We start from the raw sequence: 25,293 nt of genomic DNA, 5'->3' as shown, positions 1-25,293 counted from the left end.
AAAAATAAGATAATTTAATTTAAGGCATAAAAGATATACCTAATGTAAAGACGGTAAAATTTTATAATAAACAAAGTTATATGGAACTTCACGAGGAGTGCTATTTTTTATAGAATTTAAAAACAACAGAACAGAACAACAACAGGAATCAACTATATTATAACTTTATATTTATATTTTTAGCCGTCATCAAAAGAGAAGTAAACACATAATAAATAATTATGTAAATATCGCGCATATTTTTATTCAAAATTAAAATATTCTTTATTCAAGTACAGTGTTGAATTCAATGTAAAGCTACCACCACTACGATTGAATATACACACCAGTAGTAAGTAATATAGGTATTATGTTTCAAAGAATTGAACCACAGTTAAGTTAGACAAAAAAATTGCGTCAAGGTTAAAACATTAGAAATCTAAATAAGGAACTTATTTTCTTTCTAACGTTATTATAATTTTATAGAGTCATGTCTAGGTTTTAAAAATACTATATAGCTATATTGAAAAACAGAACTTTTATAAATAAAATATTTATTTGCACTTGGCACTAAAAAGAAGACAAGCATTTCTTGAATAAATGCCTATTAGTTTTCTTTCATGTTAACTTTTTCTAACCAGTCTATTAGAAAAATTAACACATCTTTATTTGAACTAAAAAAGTATTTGCATAATTTTTGAATAATGCTGCGCTCGCGAAATTTGTAGGTAATGATCCGTATAAGGAAATCAATTCCTTGTAATAATATATTATGCATGTCAACTCGACGCCAACGAAGTTCTATGTAATTAATAAAATTGTACATACTGATCATTTGTCTACCGAGAATAATCATGACTAATAAATAAAAAATACAATCTTTTCATGTAAGAGAATCATACGTACTCATTATTAATGAGTATAAATTAAAATTTAGTTTAGATACTAATATTATTATTGAAATTGAATACTGAAGCTACTTCCATTATATTATTTATTTAAAATAGATGGGTAGGCTATATTAGAAGTTTATTTATAGGATATTGTAAAGGAAACAACAGAAATAAATTTTAATTTCTTTTTATTTTATATCACCGGAATGTTTCGGTGTGAGTGCTTTGAACGCAATAAGTTATTCCGCTTAGTATTCTTCAGCACCCTCGCCTTCGCCCTCGGCAGAGTCCATGCCGACTTCTTCGTAGTCCTTCTCAAGAGCGGCCAAGTCCTCACGAGCTTCGGAGAACTCACCCTCTTCCATACCCTCACCGACGTACCAGTGCACGAAGGCACGCTTGGCGTACATAAGATCGAACTTGTGGTCAAGGCGAGCCCATGCTTCGGCGATGGCGGTTGTGTTAGACAACATGCATACAGCACGTTGGACCTTGGCGAGGTCACCACCAGGAACGACGGTTGGGGGCTGGTAGTTGATGCCCACCTTGAAACCAGTAGGACACCAATCGACGAACTGGATGGTACGCTTGGTCTTGATGGTAGCGATAGCAGCGTTGACGTCCTTGGGTACAACGTCACCACGGTACAGCATGCAACAGGCCATGTATTTGCCGTGACGTGGGTCACATTTGACCATCTGGTTGGCGGGCTCGAAGCACGCGTTGGTGATTTCGGAGACCGACAACTGTTCATGGTAAGCCTTCTCGGCAGAGATGACTGGAGCGTAAGTCACCAGAGGGAAGTGAATACGTGGGTAAGGTACCAAGTTAGTCTGGAACTCTGTAAGATCGACGTTGAGGGCGCCGTCGAAACGCAGGGATGCGGTGATTGAAGACACGATTTGACCAATCAAACGATTGAGGTTGGTGTAGGTTGGGCGTTCAATGTCGAGGTTGCGGCGGCAAATATCGTAAATAGCCTCGTTATCGACCATGAAAGCACAGTCAGAGTGCTCGAGGGTGGTGTGAGTGGTGAGGATGGAGTTGTAAGGCTCAACCACAGCGGTGGAGACCTGAGGGGCGGGGTAGATAGCGAACTCGAGCTTGGACTTCTTGCCGTAGTCCACCGAGAGGCGTTCCATCAGGAGAGATGTGAATCCTGAGCCAGTACCGCCACCGAAGGAGTGGAAGATGAGGAAACCTTGAAGACCTGTGCACTGGTCGGCCAGCTTACGGATGCGGTCAAGGACTAAGTCGACAATCTCTTTGCCGATGGTGTAGTGACCACGGGCGTAGTTGTTGGCCGCATCTTCCTTACCAGTGATAAGTTGTTCTGGGTGAAACAACTGTCTGTATGTGCCGGTACGAACCTCATCTGCAAACAAAAAATATTATTAATTTAACAGTTGTAAGTTATCCATGAAATTTAATTTCTTGGAGCGTTCATTTGAGCAGAAGTTTTAGTATGAGATTAAACAGATTGCTTACCAACTACTGTAGGCTCCAAGTCGACGAACACAGCACGGGGTACGTGTTTGCCGGCTCCGGTCTCGCTGAAGAAGGTGTTGAAAGAATCATCACCACCACCGATGGTCTTGTCAGTTGGCATTTGACCATCAGGCTGGATGCCATGCTCAAGGCAGTAAAGCTCCCAGCAGGCATTACCGATCTGGACTCCAGCTTGGCCAACGTGTACGGAGATGCACTCACGCTGTTAAACAAAGTCATACGTTGTAAAAGAGCTACATTAAAACACACAAATAATGGCAGATTAAGTATACTTGATATATAAATTACCTATAATTGCAATTATAATATTTGAGAAAGGGGAAAGTTCCTTCTGGTCGAGTCGTTAACCTCATTCCCAGAATGGATACAATACTATTATTACCGATCCGGTGATAAAAAGTACTTGGTAAAAGTGTAATTGAATAAAAATGTTTTTATTTGATATAAATTTTATAGAATGTAAAAATACAGAAGCGATGAGTTAGTGACATCAGCGTATATAAATCCTTGAATGAGGTCAATGTACACGTCACCGATATAATACCTCGAAAGTAAGATAAATACTCAAAAATATTAGTTCGAAATATATCAACGAACAATAAAATGATTAAAACGTATGACGAAAGAAAATTTGATCTAGAATAAGTATCGATCTTAGCAAGGGCGTGTCACATTCGGCGTGGCAACCTTGAACGGGGTTAAAAGATTTCAAAGCGAATATAATAAATGATATTCTATATTCAAACAAAAGAATACGAATAATCTGTAGTACGAAAGTTCGACAGAAGTACGTTTGAAATTGTCACCCGGCCTCGTGCATAAGACTAACAAAATGGTGGCGCGACCACCCGGCACTTTGTTAACGGAAACGCGTCAAGTGATATCATATGATCGTGATTAAATTTACTGATAAATGAAAGTTCTTAATAAATGAATACAAAACTTACCATTTTGATTGGGTTTTGTTGAACTTAACGTAGCAATAAGTTAATAAATAAGTCAGTCGTCGTTCAGCGCGACCGGTTAAGAGGCTTGCCGAACGGTTAATATGAACAAAATTTCCGTTAGGCGAGTATTTATAGGGCCGGTGTTACGGGGGACAGACGCTCCCCATACCATATTCTGATTGGTCGATTCAATTGCCGCAGAGGCGTATTGACCAATAACGCAAAAGCTGCATTATCTCACCATTGCGGGAATATGTGGGCAAGTGATTCATACTTTCATAATGTTGTTAATGAAGTTATCGATTATCGATAAATACAGCCACTATTTATCGGAAATAATCAATATCAACTGCTAATCTTGACTATATGCTTAAAAGGCATTTAGCTGTTAGTCTTACTAAAATGAATGTGTACCCAAAATTTCGAAAATCGAATTAAAAATTAATTTGTCAAGTTTTAAATTTCAAAATATTTTCATTAAAACGTAACTTTAGGTAGGTACATTAATATTATATATAAACTAACAAATGCGGCAATAATACGTGCAGAAATGTAACCAAATGTGTAATACTCATTATTGCTACAAAAAAGGGCGCGCTAGGCGTTGGCTCCCCTGGGGCACACCCATAATAATAATGGCAATGTACCATTATAATAAATAATATAAATTTACTTTTCGCTTATTACTATAAGTATAGAAAAGTAGCACATCAGAATAATATTTATAAATGTACAAATATCAATATTACCACTTTGTTAGTCAAAGGTTTTTGGATTGATTCTTCTTTATATGTCTGATGTGTTAATTAAATATAGTAAATTTAAGCGAAAGGGCGTTGTGCTGACTATTTTACAATTTGAGATTCTACTTCCATAAAATAATAGTTAACCTAAAGCCCTAAAAGTCATTAAAATTTTAGAAAATGATAGCATCTAATCAATTATTTATTCAAATGTACCACAGTACCCTAAACGCACTTTTAAAAATTACTTTACAGGATTCAGTGAATGATTGGTTCAATGTATAGATTATACCGAGAAAAACCGAACAAAAAGAATAAAAATTATATGTAAACAATAATTGACACTGGCGTTCTGACGCAACGAAAATTTTGAAAAAATAAAACTACTAAGGCTCTTCTTTTATAATACGTTGCTTCATAAAATTAAGCACTTATAGATAAAGATATATTACCAAGTGGGTGATCTATAATACTTATTTTATTTATCTTATTTATTGAAGCTATCTACTACAAATAATAAACTTTTGGTTTATTAAGTGACAGAAAATCTTTATTTTAATTCTGTTGACTAATAATACATTTATTTTAAACAAAAATGTTTAAATTGTATTAATTTTATGTTAGTAAATTTCAGATAAATTTTTAATGGAAATATGGTTTTGCGCAGAACTAACACGTGACTAGAATTCACAAATATCTAAATTCAAAATCATGTTAATCTATTGTTCAGTTCATATGTTAAAAAAGACGACCCAACATAGTTTTAGATGTATAATATTGCATAGAATGAATTTCCGTTGGTGATCATTGAACATTACTGTAGCTAAAATTCATTGACAATAATTTTTAAAGAGATGTAATACCGCACAGCACTATGCTTCATTGTGTGCAAATTTCACATTACGCACACTACTAACAAACTGTCTGGAGCCGAAAACGTCTGGGCCTTTTTGCCTTATTTTTTTACTTAAAAATACAATTTCTGTTGGTACTAACTGTAGAGGCTCCTTAGTTATGTTAATAACATAAAGATCAGTAACTAAATATGAGGAATTATGCGTATATTCTTTTATAAGCTAACTATTTTGCTAGACCCGCACACATACATATTATTATGTAAATATGCTATAAAGAAGTGCGATGTATGTGGGTGTGGACTGTGGGTACATGAGATATCGATTCCTTTTTTGAACTTCAACGGCAACATAAGTCTTAAATATTTTTATTTTTTAGAAAACATATTTAGATTTAGACTATTAGTAAAAAAATTATAACATCATTCAAATCAACTTAATCAACTTCTTAGATACGAGCTAAAATATAGACAAGTGTAGTATTATTGCTTTGTTTCACATGAATAAATAATATTTATGTTTGAATAAAATCTACGAGGAATATTTGTATAAAAATAGAATTTTAATAGTATATTTCGATCCATACATACATTATGTTCTGGCAAATTATTACTACTGATCAACGCCATCTTTTGCTACGCGCTTAAATTATTACAGGAATGAAGTACAACATTTTCAGAGGCGACACGTATTACTCCCAGTGACATCTAGGATGTCATTGTATAAGTTTGATGATATATTTTGAAATATATAAAAAAAAATGATTTAATCTACTATCTAGTTTTTTAATTTAGCTTTTGTTTTTTACTTTTTATGCTGACATTATAATTAATTAAAGACTTGAAATAAGGATGACAAAAATATTTTGTTGCGAAATAAAAGTGAGTGACAGAGACAGTATAACAAGATTTCAATCGACGATTGACGCGTTCGTCTCGTTTGATTCTTCGTTTCCCGCGTTTCGTTCAACTTGTCCGCGCGCTATAAACGTCATTCCGCGCGGGAACGAATTTGAACTGCACGCGCACCTTACGATCGAATATTAAATGAAATAATTTCGATATAAATTCAATATTTGTCCTCTGTTAAGTGGTATTATAATGTTGTAACAAGAATTTAAGTGTTATATAAGATAAATAATTGTGTTTAGTGTTGTGTTTTGATAATTAAATTCGACTTGTCTGCTGAAAATTATTAAACGTAAGTGTTATTTTTTATTGTATAATTTTTCGCATTTAAATGACCTCCAGAAATATTTATGACGGTAATGTCGTCAAAACAAGATTTTTCTTGGAGATAAGTAGTTCGCGGCCTTTTATGGCTGTTTGCTCTCCGTTATTTTCTCAGATATGGGCTGAGTCTAGGATGATAAGTAGGATCTAGACTGGCTCGGGGCTAAGTTGAAAGTACGCATTAGAGGTAAGAACGGTATTGTGCCGGATTTATCTATTTACAAATAAACCGTTCTTTATTGATCTTAACGAAGTTGGGGTTGACTGAAATTGCAAAGACTACCACAAATATTTACAATGTTAAATAAAGTAAGTATTCGATCTTTTTTAACGTACGTAGAAGATAATTTTAGACAAACGTGGTCAATGATCATAACATAGTCAACATTTAATTTAGTTTCCAAATACAACCTTATTCAACACAAAAACAGAAGCTCACCAGTAAAAAAACTCAAGTAGCAGGGTAGTAATGACTCGTGAACTTCTTATTTCTGGGCAATGGATTAGATTTATGTTAAGGTGAAGGCTTGAAGCTTATTCCAGCACACATCTCATTAGTTTTGTTCGATATGCAGTGTCAGAATATCATCTGAAAACGGCAAGCGTTACATTGTTCAAATTTACCGCGGGCTACAAGTTGTAAACACAAATTAATTCGGTACGTAACAACTTGCTGGTACATTTGGTATTCTATGATGTTGTGTACAACCAATTAATTGTTACTAAATGTTAGTTTAATTGATACGTTTATTTTAAGATAAACAAAATGAATATATAGATAATTTATTTCCGCTCGGGGCTTCGTCCCTGTGTGTGGACACGTGTTATTTATAAAAGGTGTTTTTTTGTACCACTGACAACGTGCAGTATGTAATATACGTATATTTCATAATGTTTTAAAAGTCAGGAGAGACCGCGGATGCGTAACAATAACAATACGATACACGATCTCCCAGGCTCTCCGATCCGTGGAGAAAAAGGCCATCGCAGTGGTTTTACGGAGTTAGAATCCCCCATATACCGATCAAAAGGCCCAGGTCCCTTTCTGAGGATTTCCATATCGTGAAAACTTTTTTTTATGTTAACGATAAGCGGCTAGCATTGGCACAGTAAGAAATATTGATCATTCCAAACATCGCCAATGCGCAACCAACCTTGGGAACTAATTTGTTAAGTCCCTTGTGTCTGTAGTTACACGGGCTCCCTAACCGAGTACTGCTGTTTGGTGGTTAGAATATCTGATGAGGGGTTGGTGGACCCAGACGGGCTTGTACAAAGCCGTACCACCATGTAAAACACTATCGCGCTTAGAATTAGAATTAGTTAGGATATTGTTAATACATAGTTAATTTATATAACATAGTTGATATTCAACTTTGTGTGCCGCAAAATAATATTCAAGATTGCAGTGATGTGTCATTATTATGAAGAATATATTTAATTCACAAGACGAGATCATTATGAATTAATTTATTTTTAAACTATGAAGTCATTATTTTTCTCGTTCAAGGAACCATTCGACTCAACTTAACAAAAGTATTGTGATTTTCTGATGAAGACTAGAGTAGGTGTATAATACTTACCTTATGCTCCAATAATTTAACGTTTTAATACACACATTGTAGGGTATATATATATATACTTACATCTGTGTACCTCGATGCTGTAATAAATGCGTTAATTCAGAAAAAAACTTATTTTATGTGGAAAGAAATGTCATTAGTTACTACAGATTATAAGGAATATTTGTGTTTTTTTTTTAACTTATAATTAAATATATATAAAATCATCTATGGTATATATCTTTATTTATATGCACATTTAAAAATGTACCTACGTTAGTTCGGAATCTGTGGCGCTAGCTCTATTATTTAACGTCGGTCATTGTAAACATAAGTTTTAAAATATTTTTAGCATAGCAAGTCAAGCTAAGCTTTCTTCTTAATGAGTAGTAAAAACCTTTACTCAGAAGTAATGTTATGGAGTCAAAAACGCAAACTGAATTCCACTAATCCAATCTATATGATAAAAAAAAAACTAACATGACTGTAATAAAAATAATAGTTGCCGAAAGAATACGAAATGTTTGAAACTGTCTCAGATGCGTCATGAGTCGTGCAAAACGTCTAACGTCAACGTCAAACGTATTTCAAACGTCAATTTTTTTTTAAACTCGAAATCTTTAATAATTCTTATCCGAACGTAGTTCCGTAAGTACAATTAAACAGATTTTTCTTTATCGAGTTCCAAATATGTACTTTAAAATAAAATTTTAATTGATGTATATTATTATTAAATTTATTAAATTACTTATTTTTAATTCAATAACATAATGATTAATACAATTTATTGAATTTATAAATATATCTAGAATTCCCTTAAAAATATATTACTCATTTTCAGTAGTTTAATCAAAGACGTTTTATCATACGTATAAGTACAATGGAAGTATATTTTCCTTAAGAGAGAAATGACCAAACAGCATCTACGCAGACTCCTGACGCATAGCCTTGCGGTTCTGTTCGCGCCGAAATAACCGTGAGCAATTGTATTGAGACCAAGGCCCTCGGATTTATCGGTAACTTGGGATGATATAATGCTTATTGAATCATCTTAAATACCAAACACGTACGAGTATTTTCTAAGTACAGTTGTTGCACACTACAGTAACTGTTTCATGTATACAACAGTAACAGCCTGTAGATTTCCCAATGCTGGGCTAATGCCTCTCCCTTTGAAGAGAAGGTTTTGGAGCATATTCCACCACGCTGCTCCAATGCGGGTTGTTGGATACACATGTGGCAGAATTTCGTTGACATTAGACACATGTTTGGTTCCTCACGATGTTTTACTTCGCCATTTAGAAATTTTGCACATGAAAATTCAGTGCCTGTTTTCTCTCTGGGTTTGAACCCGAAATCATTGGTTAAGATGCGTTTTAACCACTGGGCCATTTCGGCTCTACACATGACACAATGGATTTGAACTCGCATTTTTTAACCACTAGGCCTACTCGGCTTAATATATAATTATCATATGATACAGATGCAACTTGCATTATGATAATGATCTGTAATAGGAAGCAATGTCATCGCTTCCTGAATAAGATCTGACATCTCAGTATGTCATCAAGGCTGCATTAATTATCGCTTTAGCGATTAGTTAATTGATTGAGTAGCTAAGTACCTTATTTTTATGTTCTTAATTTGTCTTGTTTTGAAAAGTTATAAGGAAAATAGGAGGTACCATACAAATGTCGGTTAAAAGAGTTAATTTAAAAAATATGATTCGTACCCAAAAAAACAGTTGCAAACTGTTTTTCGCGTTGAAAATAACTTTAGTTATGAAAATCATTGCGGTATTCGATTTATCCCAATTATCTGAAGCAAGTAATTGGATTCATGAATTTCCTTGTGCAATGACGAAAGATTACTTAGTATAAAAATTCCAAAATGTCCAAAAACCCTTTCTTAGTATAAGTCGCGAAAGGTGTAACTATGTTAAAATTTAAGTCAATCGGCCCACAGTTTCGGAGATCTTGTCATGTGTCAGTCGTATTACATAGGAAAAATTACATAATTTTTAGTTCATAAATTGTCATTTAACAGAAAACAAATTAAGGAATTACCTACACTAAAATAGTTTTACTGAAATATTTAAACTACTAAAGTACACATACTATTTAATTAAAGCAACGGATGCGTATAGGCTTCAAGTAAAACCCAGACCCTTCAGTTTCCAATATACCACCCATTATTATATTTAAGGAAAATCTTGACAATTTATGAATTTCTTTTTTTTTTATATAATAGATTGGTGGACTGTCAAATGGGTTATCTGGTGGTAAGTGGTCATCTTCGCCCATAGACAATGGGGCTGCAAGAAGCTTGGGAGCTAAGATGTTACGTCCCAAGTGCCTGTAGTTACACTGGCTCATTCAGCCTTCAAACCGGAACACAACAATAAGTATTGCTGTTAGCTTCCTACCCAGGCTTGCAAATGATTCATGTAATAAAAAAAATATAATATTTGACGTACAAACAAGACAAAGAGACTATCTTTAATAAAAACGAAATAATTTTCTCACAGTGATTCTATTATAATATATTTCATTATAGCGAAGTCAACACTTGTTCTGCGATATTCAATATAACGCTATTATGTTTCACTTTCACTAACGAAAGCTAGTCGTGGCTATCATCTGAATACATTATACGTGTAAATGAAAATGTATCAATAAAATAAAGAGAACCGACAGCTGATGATAACTTTCATATCTGCACTTGAATTACTGTTTTAAAAACTCGTATGTGTCTAGTTGTAATGATTGATCTCTCATGTATTAAATATTCATACCCGATTCGCTCGCGTTTTAGGGGTTGGTCGTCAGGCGTTAAGTTCAAGGTTCAAGCAAGCTTCATCAAAGAGCAGCAGATAGACGGAGTTACTTTCGCTTTTATTATGTTACTGCAGATCAAGTTGGAAAACCTTTCTTTAAAACAAGCCTAATTCGATGCACGGCTTCAAGACTTATTTATTAACACACACAACATATATATGTAATTATGTATTTATAAAATATGCGTTACATACGAACGGTAAATTTAACATCACACTGCACACGTTACCATAAATAAAACGAATAAAATTTAATATATATACTAGATTATATTGATACCAGCAATGCAGATATCTGCAAAGTTTCAGCTTAATCGGTTGGCTGGAATCAGTTTAAAATTCAGTTGAAAGATCTCAGCCACACCTACTCGTATTTTCTAGAGAGAACTAGCTCCGACTTCATACAATAAACAAACAAAGTTACGTCTTCCATTTCCCTTCTTAAAGTTATTGTTAATTTTATTTTTTCTACATATATATCATATTTGATAAATTCAGAAATATTTGACGGAATATGCTTTCTCGACTCGGTAGTTTTTGATATTCGTTTATAGTCAGGATGAGAATATACGATTTAAATACTGCATTAAAACGTTTTTATTTAAATAGACATTTATAAATATTGTAAGCATCATATTACAGAAACGAAGAAAAAGTAAAGAACCAGCATGAAACAGTAAATACTTTATTTCACATATAAATACACAATCAACCATATACAATTAAAAGTATATGTAATGGGGGTCAATTCTACTAATGTATAGCCGTTATGTTACGATTCCAATCCTATCAAACTTCTAATATTCCGCACAGTAATAAAGTTCAGCTTAATCGTATCCGGGTTCCAATTTTACGAATTTATAACGGTTACTATACGTTCGTGATTCTACTCTGATTTCCGATCCAAATTCGACCAAAAAACAAGTGAATACTTATGTTTGTTAGTAGAATAGGAAAACAGCTAAACGGCAATGCGTTTTGTTTGTGATAAGGTGACGATTTGTTAGTAGATTTGCACCCCGTTTGGAAATAAATTACACACGTAACGTTTTTTCATATATGTATGTATAATACGCCTTATTAATTAATGTTTATATTAAGATATACTTAAGATTAATTGTATTAATAAGGAAAATATCTGCGGAATATAATATTATTGAATTTATTTTATAATAGGCAAGGATATTATTCTGAATGTTATGTTTTAATTCACCATCTTCATCAATATATTTCGTACAAAAATGTCTGCCACTTAAGTCACATTTTAGTCATTACTAATATAAACTATAGATCAAAAATAACTGTTAAATATATCTGAGTGTGGTAAAGAAACATTTTACGCAAATATCAAATTTGGTTCTTTAAATATTATCTATAATTAGTTACAGCTATTCAGTCATTGGCAAATATTCTATATCCGTTGTTAATGGTTTGTTTTATTTGACTTGTGTAGACGAATGAGGAATTTTGGTAATAACAAAGTATTTTTTATACACATCGCCCATAGACATTGTCAGAAATATTTACAATTCCTTATGGGTCAATGTCTCAACAACCTTGGGAACTAATGTTCCTCGTGCCTCTAATTCTACTGGCTCACTTTCTCTGCTATACCACCAAGTTGTTGTTGTTGTAAATATATTCGCCCTTTGCAATACGCAGAACAATGTTTCTGAAACTGTGTAAACAGTGCGATGACATCAGCTATCGAGGGCGCTATATTAAAACTTGGCGCCTCTCCATGAAGCCGAGATATAGATTATAGAAATATTGAAGATATCGTTTCAGATTAAATCGTGTAACGGTTTTTAATTTTAAATAGATATTTCAATATTTAAATTATAAGAGTAACATTCTATTGTGTTTTTTGGGTTTTGTAATTGTAGCTAATATTTTAAGCACAAAACGAAATAAAACTGAATATATTATGAAATGTATATCAGATTTAAAACAAGGAAGGATAAGCTATTTAATAAGAATTTAGGCTATATATGAGAAATTAAAAATACTGTGTTAATACAAAAAAGGAGTATTGGTCCAAAGACTGCGTGCGACAATAGCTCAAGGATCAAAACCCCCTCCTAAATGAAGCCATCGAAAAAGTGCACATAGCTTTTAATTAAACCATATTCCATCAAAAATTGTTACAGTTACAAACCAATTCATCACAAAAACATTCAGTAAAGATTCAGAATTATCTAGATTCTAGAATAAGGGATTGCTTCATATTATGCGATCCCATTATGACGCCATATTGTGACGTCATACTTTCGAGTACTATTTAAGTAGAGTCAACAAAAAAAAAGATTCTGTAACGACTTACCAGTTATCATTATAATCATAAGTAGCTTTCCTGCTTATTTGTGTAAATATCTTTCTAATATAACATAGAAAATTACACTAATAATCAGTTATAATTACTTTTTAAATTAATTAAAATATCAAAGTATTTCAAAGCTCGAAGACGAAGCGGCATGATAGTGATATGATAATTAACAATATAAGTATACAACACAAACTACCGTTACAGTACAATAAAAAAAAGAAATATTGATCGTTGATAAAAACCTTTTTTTTAAACGTATTTTAGTTTTTTTTTTTTGATTGTCAGTTCGAGGTCATTGACGTTATCATATTGAATCAAATAGTACCATGTATGTATGAAATGCTAAATTTATTCCTTCTCTTATCCTCAACATTACACGATCGGTCTAAGGTCATTTTGTAAACGAATGTTACATGGAATACGTAATGTGTCATATTCGTAACACAAGAAATGTCGAACCTTGCAAATATGACTGGATACGGTGAAATCATTGGCGTGACCCTGACATTAATTAAAACAGGCTATTTTGAGTAATACGCAGAATCCGGCAAAAGGGGGATTTTATAAAACTATATAATTATACAATATAAGTATATATAGTCGAAATACATGAACGAACGAACGAAGATTTTAAATACGAAAGTAACTTTGTGTGTGTGTCTATCTTTCTGTATGTTACGCTTTTCTGGCTAAACTATTGAATAATCTGATGAAATTTGCTATAAAACAAGTTTAAGCCTCAAGGAACGGTATAGCGTACTTTTCTAGCAGACAAACGGCTAAAACGCAATCGAAGCCGCGGTCGACTTCTAGTTTTATATTTGTCCAGCAATACAAAATAATTTGATATGGAGCAAGCAATACTAAGTTTGGATATAAGATACTTTTCATATCAAGACCTACGTTTTGATATACGGACTAAAAATAAGCCACAATAACTAATAATATATATATACAGTTATTAACCGCTGCTGTATTTTGCGCCAAACGAAATTTTATTACAAAAAGTGTTTCATAATAAATTGAAAATAGCGCTATATTGAATATGTCAATAAAAAAATCAGTACTAAGTACATAGAAATGTTTTGAATAATTAGCTGCTATTTATGCGACAAAGCTGACCACAAAAATACAAATCCTACACTAAAACATATCGTAATATGACAACCATGACAACATTGTGACAATGGCGTTATCTATAAACAATCTACACGCTAAAATACGTCTTATTACGGTTACAAATATGGACTCTACTTGCATGTATATATATATGTATATATTGTTTCTCCACGGAACAGCATTCCGATAGAACTCTTTTTCCATCATCACCAACGTCCATAGACATTGGACTATATGAAACATTTACTATTTCGTACACTACACCAATGCGCCACCAACCATGGGAGCTAAGATGCTGTGACTCTAATAAAAAAGAAAGAAAAAAAAATTCATTACACCCAAAAAAGGTTATTATTTATATTAATGATACATCGGGTACATGCAGTACTTAAAATTAAATACAAATATTTTATGTATATCTATGCTAGTATTATAAAGAGGTATAAATTGTTTGTGTTTATAAAAAGGGTAATCCCCGGAACAACTGACCGGAAACTATTTTTTTTTTTTCACTGGTGGCAAGATACATTATTTCAGAGTGCTTTAAGGTATAAATTATATAGAACCCGTTCGAAGCCGGGGAAGATCGTTAGTAAATATATAAAACTATGAATACAATGTTAAAAAAAACTTGTGTTTATAAAACACATCAATTCCGTTATCTTTGATTAGTTCTATAATATTTGACAGACGGCCATATTAGAGTATGCTGAGGAGTCTGTAGTAATTAAATAAGACTCAGAAATCACTTGTACAGCTTAATAATTGGAAAAGAAACAAAAAATTCTAATTCCAAATTTAAAGTTAGATTTATAAGAACATTGTATTCCTAAAGGTGAAATTGTATAGAGAATTATATACTTACATAATAAAATACAAATATAAAGTAGTATTAAAGATATAAATAATTCATATATTACCTTATATAAAAATTACGTAAAAAATAATTGTTGGTAATTTGACACTTTTTAATATCCTTATAGCTTTAAATGTAGAGATAAAAATTATTTTCTTAAGTTGGTTTTTTAAAAGTTGATTCCATAAAATTTAAAATAATAATAGTTTTATGTTGCCATTAAATATGTGTTTTAATCCAATTCGGTAGCAGAACCGTACTTAAATTTTAGTTTACAGTAATTGAAATCAAAATACTCAACCTCATGTATTGGACCGACTTAAAGTATATATCAGTTCTCTAATCTGGGGTCAACAAACTTTTTGCGAATCGAAATAAAAAAAAAAATCAAGAACCCGTTCTTAGTAAACGACAACGCTTGAATATATTAAGTTACGCAACTTAAATGAACTAACGTAAGTAATGTTAATAATATGTTAAAGGAAGTATGACGTATTTATTTTTTTTAATTTTCGAACTAGTCTTTTTTTTTTAAGATTATTTTCCTACATTTTGAGCGTTTTCTAAAGCAACTTCAGGAAAATGATTCTTAATAGCCCGATGTTGAATGTTACTCACACATTCGTAAGTATTAGAGAAAACTTTTTCATAAATTTAGACAAAATATAATACAAATCAAATTGTATAAAAATTGTATTGCAAGTATTCAATATAAAAAAACGTCTTATTTCCTTAAAGTAAAGTTGTAAATGTTCTAAACTATTTATTCATTATTATCACAGAATTCTCCGGCCTAAGACCTTGTCCTTCAGCCTCAAGTCGAAATAAAAATAATCACCCATGGGCAAGCAGTGTTCCAAGTCTCCTAAGATTATTGCACCCCCTACACCCCGGATTGTACTATTAAATGATTACAGGATTTAGACACTTACTATTTTTTACTAATTTGATTTATACATAATAAGATCAAGGCCTCGCCTTGTGAGGAGAACCTCTGCTCCAATGCGGATTGTTAGATATACATGTAGCAGATTATCATAACAACAGGTTACCTCAAGTTGTTCTCCTTCATCAGAGCGTTAAATGAATTAATATATATATGTATATAACAAACTAAGCGCATGAAAATTTAGTGGTCCTTGCTTTGGTTGCGTGTGTTTGGTAGACTTTTTTCCTTATGAATAGCGATTTTGAAAATGTTTTTACATTGCAATGGCTTCTAATTCCGAATTGTATTTAGAACGAATTAAACCAAGTAAACATATTCTCTGTCATAACGATAAAAAGCTCTACAAACGTGCAGACGACATGCAGTCAATTTATCACAGACACGAGAAAGTATGATCTAGTCAAGCTCACAGGTGATATGGATTATGATGTAACTTCCTGTCTCAGCCTACGTGAGGCAGCCCAGTTGGCACGGCTGCCAAAAGGTGCCATTGGAAATAAACCGATAGTAGACACGTCACTTTTTGTTGAAGCTAAAATTAATTCGGCATTATGAATATGTATGAATCAAAAAACGATGAAAAAAGAGTTAATAAGCGCTGATAAATTTGTATAGTAGAAATATCAGTTTAGAAAAAGTCAAATCTAGTACCAATTTAATCTTTAGACATACAAAAATTGAAGAGTTTGATAGTACTGTTAATATTTTCAATGTTCGTAATTAATGTTGACTATTGCATTATTCTGGCAAGTCCGACTTGAAAAAGTTTTTTGATGTTTGTTCGATTGGTCGTGACGGCAAACAGCATGATATTCCCTTATATATAGCCCTTCTCTCCGTAGCTGTTCTCTATTCCATTTTGTGCGAGGTTGTTTAAATTATGTTAAACTAGCTGTGCCCGTGACTTCGTGCAAGTTTGAATTAAACAAAAATGTTATTGTTGTAGCCTAAGTTACTCCTTATAACATCAGCTATCAGTAAATGTCCCGTCAAAATCAGTCCAGCCGTTCCAGAGATTAGTCGGAACAAACAGACAGACAGACAAAAATTGAAAAATATGTAATTTTGTTATATGTACCGTGTATACATATGCATTTAGTAAAAAGCGATTATTTTAATATTACAAACAGACACTCCAATTTTATTTTATGTATATAGAATTTAGAATAGACGAAAAAGAGACAACGAATGAAAAGTATACCATTTGATAAAACAAATCATAACGCTACTTAAAATATTAATGTCAAAATTAGTAAGACATTTTCCAGTATTTTATTAACAAAAACGCACCAAAAACCAAAAAAATATTTATGTTTTAGGTAAGGTTAAAAAAACAAATACTGTCACTATGAAGTTCTTAACCAACGTATACTTATATATGTGGCATATGAATGTAGACACCTAACGAAAACGAGTCTGACCAGTTTTGTATGCACTAAATACATTTTTTGCCCCAACTGATAACCTTGGTACGTGTTTTGGTGATATTCAGACATGTTTGTCGCTTATTACTATTTACGGCATATTTTAATTGACAAATTAAATGTGTTTGCGAAATTCAATGAAATTGTTTTTTTTAATTAAACCTCGTTATTGAAATGTCTCATTATTGTATTAATTATACCACTGTTTCAGTAAAATTATCAAATACACCAATATGACAAAAGAGACGAGCTTTGATATTTCAGACTAAAAGATTCCAGTAAAAATGCCTTTCAAAAGAAGGCTATTTGAATGCAAAGTTTTATCTTTCACGAAATGTACTCATATGGAAATCACAATAAAAAAATCTCTATAAAAGTGTCACGTCTTTTTCGTCCCGGTAGTTCTTACATCAGGTAAGAATAAATGATTAATATTTAAATACGCTGTTTCATGTAAATTCTTAGAAAACTTTTGTGTCCATTTTAAATAGGATAAAAGATTTTTTTTACTTGCAAATTATATATTTTTAATAAAACTTCCAGGTCTTCAGCAGTTTGTTTCTGTATAATGCTTAGAAATGAAAGGATTTTGTCGCAAAAACATCGAAACTAAACCGTTAATAAATAATAATCAATTTAGTTTTCGTGTACTTAATATGTGTTTATTATCATTTACATGATAAGCGGGGACCGAAATCGTCGTAAAAGTACTTGCACTGCACCAGCTTGGTAATAAGTTTCAATCAACGAAAGTAAGTTAGGTTTATACTGCTTCTCTAAAACGACACGTTACGACCTTTGACTAACACCGAGACTAATTTAATTTCTGTCATATGCGTTGGATATGAGCGTATGAAAACGCTCTTATTTTGTTTTAACATGAACACAGCGGGGCCACGTCTGTTATATAAGTCAGACCTTCAATACAAAACCGTGCCATATTGGTTTATTTAACATCTTATTCATTAAAAACCAATCCTCCTTGGACTAGTGTAGAGGAGGTGACGAGACAGACTTATGTCATACTGGTATGATAAAAGAGACGGAAATAGCTCTAATGCGTGTAGGATTGATCATCCGTTGTAGTATTTTCATTAATTATGAAATCTTTACAAAAAATTGAATTGGTCTTACTATAAGGGGCGAGTGGTCAAATTTGAATTTTACTATATAAACTCTCAAAGGTATAGAATACTAACTAGAAGTTAAGTTTGTATGTATAAATTTTGTTATGTATTCAAATTAGTAAAATGTTTACGGCCTCATTGGTCTATTAAAATATTATAATTTTTCTAGTCGTCCTCAGCATCTTCACTCGTATTTTAAGACTTAGTCGTCACGTTAAGCGTAACAAAAGTAAACCTAAGGTCCTTCCTTGGAGTTCAAGCTTCCTCAATACCAATTTTCATCAGATTCGATTCAGTGGTTTGGCTGTGAAAGAGCAACAGACAAACAGCAACAGTGGCAATTTGAAAGCTCTCTAGATTTAATTATTTTACTTGATAATTAATTGCAATTTTGGATTTAAAAAAAAATGTGACTGCAACATTCAAAGGATTCCGAAGAAATATTTGAGTCACTGGTGCTACCGTTCAGTATGCACTTATTTCTTTGTCGAATGCTCGGAATAAAATGCATCTGAAATAACTTTATCGATCTATCTTCTTCAGTCATTGTTCGTTTCTCAATTCCTCATCAATCTCCATTATAAAAGAAACAAATGAATTACCGCTATCATTGATTTTATTTTATTTTTATTATCACACTTAGCATCCACGAAACAGAGTCTTAGCAGTTCAAAGCTAAAGAATATGTATATTGCTTCAATCCTGTGTTATTTCCGTTTGGTATTCGACCTTGAAGCGAAACTGGAACGAGTAATGCTTAACAAATTCGTTTATGTAAAAATACTTTCCAGTTCGCGGAAAATGCAGATATTTTTCTCACGTGAAAATATTTCATACAGTTCTTATCATATCATTGTATGTTATGACGTACTAATATAAACGGAAATGCTAAGTATTCTATACTTCATTGACCCAATTCAACTGAAGATTTAGGCCACGAACTCTGGCTAGGTCCACTAAGTTTTCATGCGATTAATTTGAGTTTATTGGAAAGAAAAACATCGTGAGAGAACTTAAAGCTCGGATCAATCTACCGAGCCTCACTGCGACAACGTTTCAATAGCCGTTTACCTAGCAATGGAATATTCACAGGGTGTGATACTTTTTACTTTAAAATGCTTCATAGATTAAACATTAAAATTCATTAAAAGGTAGCGTAAAGTAGTGGTTTTCGTTTTCTCTCCTCGGATTTAGTCGTCATAATATAGTTAATGGTGTCAAGCTGACTTACAAAATAAACGTACTCCGGAGACGGTGGGCGGGCGGCATTCTATAACCGATCCGCCTACGGGACCTCACCGGACTATACTTTTTATCGCTTTATGTACTTCGTGAAATACAAATAAATCCCACGTTATGGCGTTCACTTCTGAGAAATCTCGAGTGGGACTTTGCCAAATATTGTATATCCGGAGGTAAGGAAAATCAGACAAGACTTGTCAGTTCGATTATATCATTTAAATGCTCCGCGACCGTAAAAATAATTTTCTTATATTATACAAGAATAGTGTTTGTTTTTGTACGTATTATATGCGTTCACGCGTCGTTCGTCTGACTGAGTTGAATTTTTGAGCAGTTGTTGTTGGCATTTGGGTTAATGTTTCTGGATAATACCATGCGTGGGTTGTTTCGGATAGTAGGATATTTCCTATAAAAAAAAAGTAGCATTGTGCAAGCATTGGCTAGTTTACAACACGCAGATAAAGAGATCCTGAGTCAAACCCTGGTCCGGAAATTGGAAAACTGGTAGGTGGCAGTGTTTATACACTCATACCTCGGGATGCATGGTATGCCATTCCATTCAAGGCCCTTCGTCTGATTATGAGAGTGTATTTGTATATATACAGTCACTCGTCTCTCCTGAGCAATTGGCTAGTATCCTTTGAAAAAGTACGACATGCACAAAACCAGTCAGAAGGATAAGGAAAGATGACCTTATCGCATCAAATTGATTATTTTCAATTCCAGAATGTTCGGATACTTGATTTGAGTTTTTCGAATGATATATTTAAGTAAGTGGTTAAATACCCACTACTACACATTATAATCGGTTGTAAGTAGCGATAACGTATTAAGTTTCCGTTCTTTTTATATCGATCGATTAACACCGCTGTATGTATAGCACGTGCTCTACATAACAACATATTAAATAATTAATCTATCTTTTCAAGTTTTGCTGCCAATATTGTTGTGTTAGTGAGTGAGTTATTAAAATTCCACAATAGATATACGCCATTCCATTTTATCTACTTCATTAAACTAAATAAAAAAAAATTCTAAGTTGACTTAAATTACATTGTACTGTTGTCACGGGTTCTATCCAGAGAGCTGATGATATACCCTACAGTAGATAACAAATGTTTAACCAATCGTTTCCATTTTCAAACTTAACACGAATTGAGGTTTTATTATCGAAAGCGAAAGGAAACCTTTTGAGAAAACCTCAATGACATCCTACATCGGACAAACACACAGAAACGTATAAGTTACACTAAGCAAGAACGTGATACAAGTCATTTATCTTCAAGCAATTAATAAATTCCCTTAAAAACATAAGCCCTTTTTGAATATTTACTGGTAGTAGAGTTGTCTCTTCAGTTTTACCGAACTGTTACTTCTATGATATTTGGTTTATAAAATCACTTATAAGTTATTTATAATTTACCTGCATTTGTTATTATTGCATACACGTGCAATCCATTCGTCTATATAAAATGATACCTACACAAAAACTCGTTAGTTTTACGATATGTCCTTGTCACCACTTGCCTGATGTAATAAGTGCACACCTACGGTCGTACACAGAACCTGTTCGACAATGACAAGCCGAAACTGAATGCGGAAAAAACATTCTTAAGATGATGGACCGAGGTATGATAATCCATTGCTCGAATTAACTGAATTCTTCTTCAGAAAGTGATTACAGAATACGGCAATAAGCGTAATATGCGATTCAATGGATCTAAGATATATCTTGGAATTGTTTCGATTTGATTATGACAAATGGTACTATTTGCCGCAATGTTAATGACGGTGACCGTGGAAATGGTAATAAATTCAATTCAGATGTTTTCAGAAAAAAAACGGCTTGTCTTATCTGAGTTCAACTGTTTGCTAATTCGTTAATTTATATCAGCATAAAAATCAGTAGATACTGCGCAGGGCTAACGGCTTTATATGGGCAAACTCGGGCGACTATTTTCTTAGCAAAAATCCAATAACTTGTTCAACATGGTATCCAAACGCGAGATTGAGAGGGAAAATACAATGCCAATGTTTAAGCCCAAAAAAGTCTTGTTATCAATAAACGGTCACATGCAAATTACATGCAAGCAAATAAGATAAATTATTCTCGTACGAACTTGACCCATTTTGCGATTCCTAACCTGTTGATTGACCTCACTGATGTCACTTCACTCGGAAGATTTAAATCGAATCGTGACTTAAGAATTATAATGTAATATACTTCAATTTGCTTAACGATTTTTTTGCCAGTTTTTTTAATTGCCTCGTTCGTCTGATGATTTGTTTCAAAGGCTTTACAATCCTTAGTTTTCATCCCGAGCTTAGCCAATTAAATTAATTGGGTATTATCTGTCAAGAGGAGTATTTCTTGCAGCAGGTCGGAGTTCGGAAGTGGGCAGTGTTTACACTCCATTGTCTTGGAAATCACTTTAAGCCATTCCTATCCCTAATTTCTCTCTGGTTTTGATTTAATTGCAATACCAAGATCAGCATTTCTTAAAATATATTTTTTTTTATCTTGAAACTGAACTGAATTTTTTTAATTTCAAATTACTTAGAAATGCATCTTTTTAAAATCTAATGGACTTGACTTTCTATATAAGCCTAGGTAAGCGTTAAGCCACCAGTTTTAAACCTGAAGTGTACCAACAAGAAACTTAGAAGGCATAGATAGGTTCCAAATTAAAAGTTGATATAAATTTGTCACGTCATATGAATCATTTCCAGCATTTGGCTATCACAGCTGCTCTAAGGGCAATGAACGCAGCAATTAGCACGATCTTAATTATAAACAATTCTTTTACTCATCGCTAAGCCCTTAGTCATATCGGTTTCGACCATTTCTTATAACATGTGTGAACTTATACATACATGGTTTTAAGACATAATATTATCTTTATTGTGTACCTACTAATAAATAACCTTCAAAAATATACAAGTAAATTTTCTAATAGTATGTTCGTGGCATTATATACTCTTCATTACAATTAACAGACTTTAAGAAATGATATGATTTTGATTGATATATAATTATTTTCTATCTATATAATATCTCAATTTCATTAGTGACGTTTTGCATGAGATTTATTAAACCGACAATCTTCAGTTAAGCTTCACGTACATTATCCAATGGACCTCTTGTTAAGCAGACATTCCTCTCGTTTTAAAAATGCTAAACAAATCACACAACAGGAAATCAAATATATAATATAAGGTGACAGAAATGATATAACTTTTACTCTGAATACAGCAATAAATAAAGTATTGAACGGCAACAAATTTTATAATTGTGGTCAGAAAGCGTTAACAAATGTTCAGTCATCCTGAGTCATCGTTTTATTTCGTTCGCCGAAACTCGTATATATTACATATACCGTATTTAATTTGCGTGGTCATAACTAAAGATCTTTGTTCCTGTTTAATTACGAGCAGCGAGATGGCTGCTCGGGTATGAAAGAGAGGGGTTGTGTGTAAAAATAAATGAAAAGGCAGGCAGACTACGGCGATGATGTCATGCTTGTAAGGCGAATGGCGGTCAAGGTACATACGCGGATCTCGAGATGAATTCATACAAAATATCGTTTTATTCGGATTCGTGAGATAGTAATTTGACCTATGTTATTATTTAAATTGTTTTAAGATCAGATTAAAAGTAATAGTAAAGACTCCAGAAACGGTTAGACAGCAAACAGTTTTGGATGATACATTGTGAAGATTTATCGATATTTGTTATGATTAGTCAATTAACCGTCAGTTTACTTAATGGTAGGGCTTCGTGTTAGCCCCTCTGGGTAGGTGCCAAAGACTACTCAGATATTCTACTGCCAAACAGCAATTTAGTACTGATGTGTTCCGGTTTGAGGAGTCATCCAGTGTAACTACAGGCACAAGAGATATAACATCTTAGTTCCCAAGGTTGCAAGCAAGTGATGAACATTCGATGTGGACAGACAGGATACCAGAATCTAAAGAAAAGTTTTTAGTGTGTCATTTGCTAATTTTGGACTTGCGAAAACATCGTAAAAATCCCAATTGTCTTTAATAATATTGTCAACATACATAACTGCCAACTCCTATTGAATCAGCTGTGTATATATATAAACATGCTTTAAATAATCTTGTTAATAATAAATAGAACTGTTCTTTCTATAGTGATGAAACTTGAGCGAGCTGTTCTTCGTACGCAGAGTTTCGTGACTTAAAATATATAAAGATATCTATACTAATCTATTAGTAACTCTAGTCTAGTTATAAGTAACTCTGTCTGTCTGTTTATTGCTCTGTCACGGTCAAACCACTCAACTGAATTTTATGAAATTTGGTAAGAAGCAATAACCTTTTTAAAGCTTACACTTAACGACCAACCTCTTAAACACGAGCGAAGCCGCGACCGAGAACTAGTCTCTTTTTTATATATATGTCCTTTAATATAAAAGTTCTACAAATACTTAATCTACCATGCGATGGGTAGCTAGTTTTGAAAATAAATAAAACCTTTTTACAATCATTACACAATATAAATTAGTAGTCTTAGTAGGACTTGAGAACATAAGAGGCCAGATAAAAATCCCACGAACTTTGTTAAACGTATTGTATTTAAACGTCGCTAAGTAAGCTGAAAACAATACCTAGATAAATACTGCTCCGGTATTACTCATCATTCTACCATCAGATGCGTTTACCATTATGGTGAAGTCTTAGGAAATCGCGATCGCGTGCTCCCAAAAATTCTTTAAATTGCTTTTTAAAAACAGTTTAATTGCTTTTATGACACAGAAAAATATATACTGGCTGATATTGATTCTTGAGGTTTTTTGTGAGATGTTTTAGGAAATCGATGCACGTAAATCGAAACTTTATACAATTGGAAAAAACATCAGATTTTCATAAAAATATTGAACGATTACATATTTTCCAATTATTCCTTGAAAAATATATAATCATGGTCACTGTTTCTCAAACCAAGTGTTGTAGGAAATAAACAAAAATAAAAACTGCATATGAGCAGAGCCGTCTCAAGCTATTCTGGGGCCCTTGGGCACCCATGAGTTTGGGGCCCTTTTGTTAGACATTTTCTACCATGTGCAAATACTTTGCTTATAACCAGGCCTTAAGTATAGTTTCTAATAAACGGTGCGGTAATTTTCGTAAATTCGTAGGAATCTGATTGGTTGTACAATCTTATAGCCATAAGATTTTATGATAGAAATAGGTACATAGTATACCTATTTCTATCATAAAATAGTAGTTCATGATGCACGTCTTTCTACTTTTAATATTGACTATCGTGAATAGCCTTTTTTGATAAATATGTTAGTTATTTCTTATAAATGACTTTCGAAAATATAAAGAGCAGTCAACGTGAGCAGAAACGTGTGAAGGAAATTGTTGGTTCTTCGGGGCCCTCTCAGGATGGGGGCCCTGGGCATGTGCCCCATGTGCCCAATGGTAAAGACGGTAATGCATATGAGCTATTCCAGAGATCCCATATATTAGTAAGTCAACTGCAACGACTCGACTCGACTCAACGACGGACCTCGCCTTGACTATTTTTGGTATCTAGTAGTTATAAAATTATGCTAATTAAAGAACCTACTAAAAATAATAGAACAAAAAAAAATTGATAACTGGTTATTAGTTTAAAAGAAGCTTATGATAAAACTGATAAAAAATAACCTATGAAAGTATCTCT

The 25,293-nt window shown here is 33.0% G+C and overlaps 2 protein-coding genes across 3 annotated transcripts in view; one reads left to right on the top strand and one right to left on the bottom strand.

The window, feature by feature from the left end:
- Positions 1 to 1,043: 1,043 nt before the first annotated feature.
- Positions 1,044 to 3,478, bottom strand: LOC125073778 (tubulin alpha chain). The gene is made up of 3 exons (XM_047684815.1): positions 3,329 to 3,478; positions 2,361 to 2,583; positions 1,044 to 2,247 (listed from the first exon to the last, which is right to left on the bottom strand). Exons 1-3 carry the CDS (start codon positions 3,329 to 3,331, stop codon positions 1,121 to 1,123), a joined length of 1,353 nt encoding a protein of 450 aa, XP_047540771.1. The 5' UTR covers positions 3,332 to 3,478; the 3' UTR covers positions 1,044 to 1,120.
- Positions 3,479 to 5,860: 2,382 nt separating this feature from the next.
- The window catches only part of LOC125073777 (mucin-1), a 34,235-nt gene continuing 14,802 nt past the window's right edge, over positions 5,861 to 25,293 (top strand). For both annotated transcript variants that reach the window (XM_047684814.1, XM_047684813.1), the window contains exon 1: positions 5,861 to 6,125. The gene's annotated coding sequence lies outside the window, so the exon portion shown is untranslated. The remainder of the gene's footprint in view (positions 6,126 to 25,293) is intronic.

The sequence above is a fragment of the Vanessa atalanta genome, chromosome 25, assembly GCF_905147765.1.
Source record: "Vanessa atalanta chromosome 25, ilVanAtal1.2, whole genome shotgun sequence".
NCBI lineage: Eukaryota > Metazoa > Arthropoda > Insecta > Lepidoptera > Nymphalidae > Vanessa > Vanessa atalanta.
This window is presented reverse-complemented; position numbering and strand designations above follow the sequence as displayed.